Source organism: Anopheles aquasalis, chromosome 3, assembly GCF_943734665.1.
Source record: "Anopheles aquasalis chromosome 3, idAnoAquaMG_Q_19, whole genome shotgun sequence".
Taxonomy (NCBI): Eukaryota; Metazoa; Arthropoda; class Insecta; order Diptera; family Culicidae; genus Anopheles; species Anopheles aquasalis.
Genome location: NC_064878.1, coordinates 11,363,999 through 11,367,500, shown reverse-complemented (window position 1 = coordinate 11,367,500; position 3,502 = coordinate 11,363,999). Strand labels below are relative to the sequence as shown.

General features: G+C 47.7%; 1 protein-coding gene across 1 annotated transcript in view; it reads left to right on the top strand.

The window, feature by feature from the left end:
• Positions 1-618, top strand: part of LOC126579284 (mantle protein-like) — a 628-nt gene extending 10 nt beyond the window's left edge. Inside the window, exon 2 of the mRNA XM_050242722.1 lies at positions 70-618. Coding sequence (XP_050098679.1) covers positions 70-618 — 549 coding nt within the window. The remainder of the gene's footprint in view (positions 1-69) is intronic.
• The last annotated feature ends 2,884 nt before the right edge of the window (positions 619-3,502 follow it).

The window sequence follows — 3,502 nt, the reverse complement described above, 5'->3', positions numbered from 1 at the left end:
GACAATGGCGCTATGGCAGTGCCGTGAACCGCGTGATCAGTTACGTATTTCGTATTTTCTCACTATTAGGCGTTCATCGTAATCAGCATGGCTCTGGCTCTGGCCAGTGCGGCGTCAGTCAACGATTCCAAGAAGGAGAAGCGCGGCCTCTGGGATCTGGGATCTCATCAGGAGTCGTACGAGAGCTATGGTTTCGATAGCCAACAATCTCATGGATATTACGGAAACGACTACTCCGAGAAGGAAGTCAAGCAGATCATCACCAAGAAGGTCCCTGTCCCGTACCCGGTTGAGGTGGAGAAGCACGTTCCGGTGGAAGTGAAGGTCCCGTACCCAGTCGAGGTTGAGAAGAAGGTCCCCGTCGTCGTTGAGAAGAAGGTTCCAGTGTACATCGAGAAGAAGGTCCCAGTCCATGTTGATCGTCCGTACCCAGTTGAAGTGAAGGTCCCAGTTGAAGTGCCAGTCTACAAGAAGGAATATGTTGAGGTCCCGAAACCGTACGCAGTTCATGTCGAGAAGCCCTACCCAGTGTACGTGAAGCATCCAGTGTACATCGAGAAGCCAGTTCCGGTCACCGTGCTCATCAAGAAGGAGCACAAAAAGTCCCTCTGGGGCTAAGCTGTTGAATGGTGTAGTGTAATAGTGAAGTAGTGAAATGAAATTCTTAAAACATAAAACATCGTTTTTTAATATTTTTCGTCCGAAAAAAAGACAAATTGTGGTTCCCTTTTGCTAGGAATACTAGATTCGATATGATAAAATAGGTCCTTTCAGATCCGGGGGCAATTGTGTTTGTTGCAAACCGTGCTCTCCTCGGCCCTGAATTGCACTGCGATAATGAACGATTAGAATATTTCAGCAATTTGATGTTCAAACCAGTTTTTCGATTTAAAACAAATACCCGGTAAGCTTGGTGTGGCACCCTGTTTCAGTGACACAAATAAATAGTAGCATCATCGGCTTCACTTCCAGGTCACAGGGCCGGTTCTCAAGCGTGTGCTAAAGTGGGGCTCATGTGTTAAGTTGCTTCCGTTTCACTTCGGCTCTTCCTCCTGCTTTTCTTCTGCGGTGCTCAACAATTTGCCTTAGCCGAACTGTGTCCCATCTTGTGACGCTTCCTTGTGCAGCTCAGGCTGTCGGATTCGTTAGGCCATCTTCACCCTCCCCGGGTAAACCATTGCCGAGTATGGCAACATGTATGAAATTGAAACGAGAGGATTAAAAGGAAAATCATAATGCAGCCCACAGCTACAGGCAGGCTTGCGCCAGCCTCTGGTTGGTCCAGTGTGTCCAGCTTTGAGGTGGTACGGTGATGATGATGCTGCTGATTACGGTGCTACCGTGTGTTTGTTGCTAGGCATATCCCAAATTGAAAATAACGGCCAGAGCAAAAATGGGTTTGTTGTGTTGGGTCCAAAATTTATGCACATCACAGACACATGGCTTGCTTGGTCGGTGGTTAATGAGTTGACCACCATACGGTACCGTACCACTCGGTGGTGTTGCTCGAGTGCGATCAAGCAGGCACGAAAGAGAATGAGAGAGAGATGTATGGAACACGTACCGTTGACCGCAGTAGCCAGGGCAACACGAGGCACAGGTTTATTTGGTGTTTATGGTAACATAGAGCAAAGGAATGGAGCTAAGGTTGATAGTGTTCATGAGTAATATCGGAGCATCTCCGCATTAAAAGCTTCCCGGTGTTCTTAATCCTTAATCCTCTTCACAATCTTTGATACATTTCCGTTCATGCAAAGTTTCTTAGCAACTGTGTTGAAGCACTGTCTACTTAGCTCTATGTTTCAATTACTCCATTTTTTTTAGGAATTATTCGGTTTTATATTCTGATTGACAGATTCTTTTTTATCCCAATTTTGGACTAAGGTCTACTAAATTATGAAAAGAGAAATCGGAACCGATTTTTGCGTAACGATATCCTATTTTTTCTGCTCATCGTTGCATAATTTGCCACCTCATTAAACCTTCACCCATGTGTATCGGGTCAGCAAGTTTGATAAATCATTCAATTAGTCTCTCGATTAGAGATGGATGATAAGGATTCAAATAGCATGCGCTTTCGAAGGAATAATATCTAATTTCATTGGTGCTCCACAGATTGGCCAGATTGAAGAACGCCTCCATGTGGTTAAACACTGGAATGCACCAAAACTCCATGTCACATGACGAATCATTATCTCTCTATTGATGATTCTATTATAAGGAAGCATAAATATGTAATCGAATGATCACAATTAATTAGTCACTCGTTACGCACATTCCATCAATCGGATCGGACGCGTCGGTACCGACACCATAAAGATTCGTTTCCTCATTAAATCATCGCCAAAAAACCCGTAAGTGGCTATCCATCTTCGTCCACCCGGGAGCGATCGCCCGTCGCGCTTCTTCAGCATCCGCCACTAGCAGACCAAACGGAAACGAACCGTACGCCGGCGTGGAGGCCAAAGGGAGTGGCCAAAATTATTCAAAATGTTGCCGTACGACGACAGACGATGGATGGATGGAGAGAGAGAAAAAAGCACCGAACGATACGACCGAACGAAACTCCCGCCAGAACTAGAAAAGCTCTCCAAAACAGTATATTGATGGTTATTGATGTGTCGGCAATGATTATGATTATCTATCATGAATATGTATGCTCGACGCTCCAAAAATGCGCCAAGGACGCCAAGCTTCGCGAGGCCACACGCCTTTTGTGACCGACGCAAAACCCCTCGGCACTGTGGTATGGGGGAGCGAAAAATATTATTTAAATCCTACCCGCTCGGATCCCAGCGCGCAGAACATGGCCCACCCTGGTGCCGGTGCGTTGCGTTTCCCGATATCTTCCCGATGGTGATGCGCACCAGGGATGGTGTAAATGCTCGCGCTGGATGCCTTTCGCTGGGTGCGGAATCGTAAATGCTTCGAATAGATTATGAGGATAGCGGAGGCCGTGGTCGAAACGGAACCGTTGCGCCCGTTCCGTGCGTAGGGCGTGGGACATTCCCAAAAAGGGGCAACGGGTGCAGGTGGGTGGTGGCCTGTTAGCTCCAGATGTCAGTAATGGGTAGAAAGTGCTGCTGCTTGGCGGAGGGGCGGTGGTCGTTTATGGAGATCGCGATATCGATGTTCGATGACAGCAGCTACCATTTCGCCCGGGGAACGATGAAACAAAAAAGCGGGACAAACCCGTAACCTAGAGGCTCGATTTGTGACGCCATTTTTGTGGCGTTTAGCTAGAATGCCCCGACGGCCGCCCCGGGGGACCGTTCGGTGAGCGCGACGTGCCTGGTTATGGAATTTCGCATGAAATGCGATCGATCTTGGTGACACACAGCCACACAGACATTTATGCTGCAGTGGTGTGGCAATATTTCGATGGCATGTTGCGCCTCCTTCCCTCTTTGCTTCCCTTTTTTCCCGTTTTTGGCAGAATTCGGTTCGGCCGCTGATCTATGCAAAGCATGCTGGGATGATGTGGCAGTGAGGAGCGATTTAG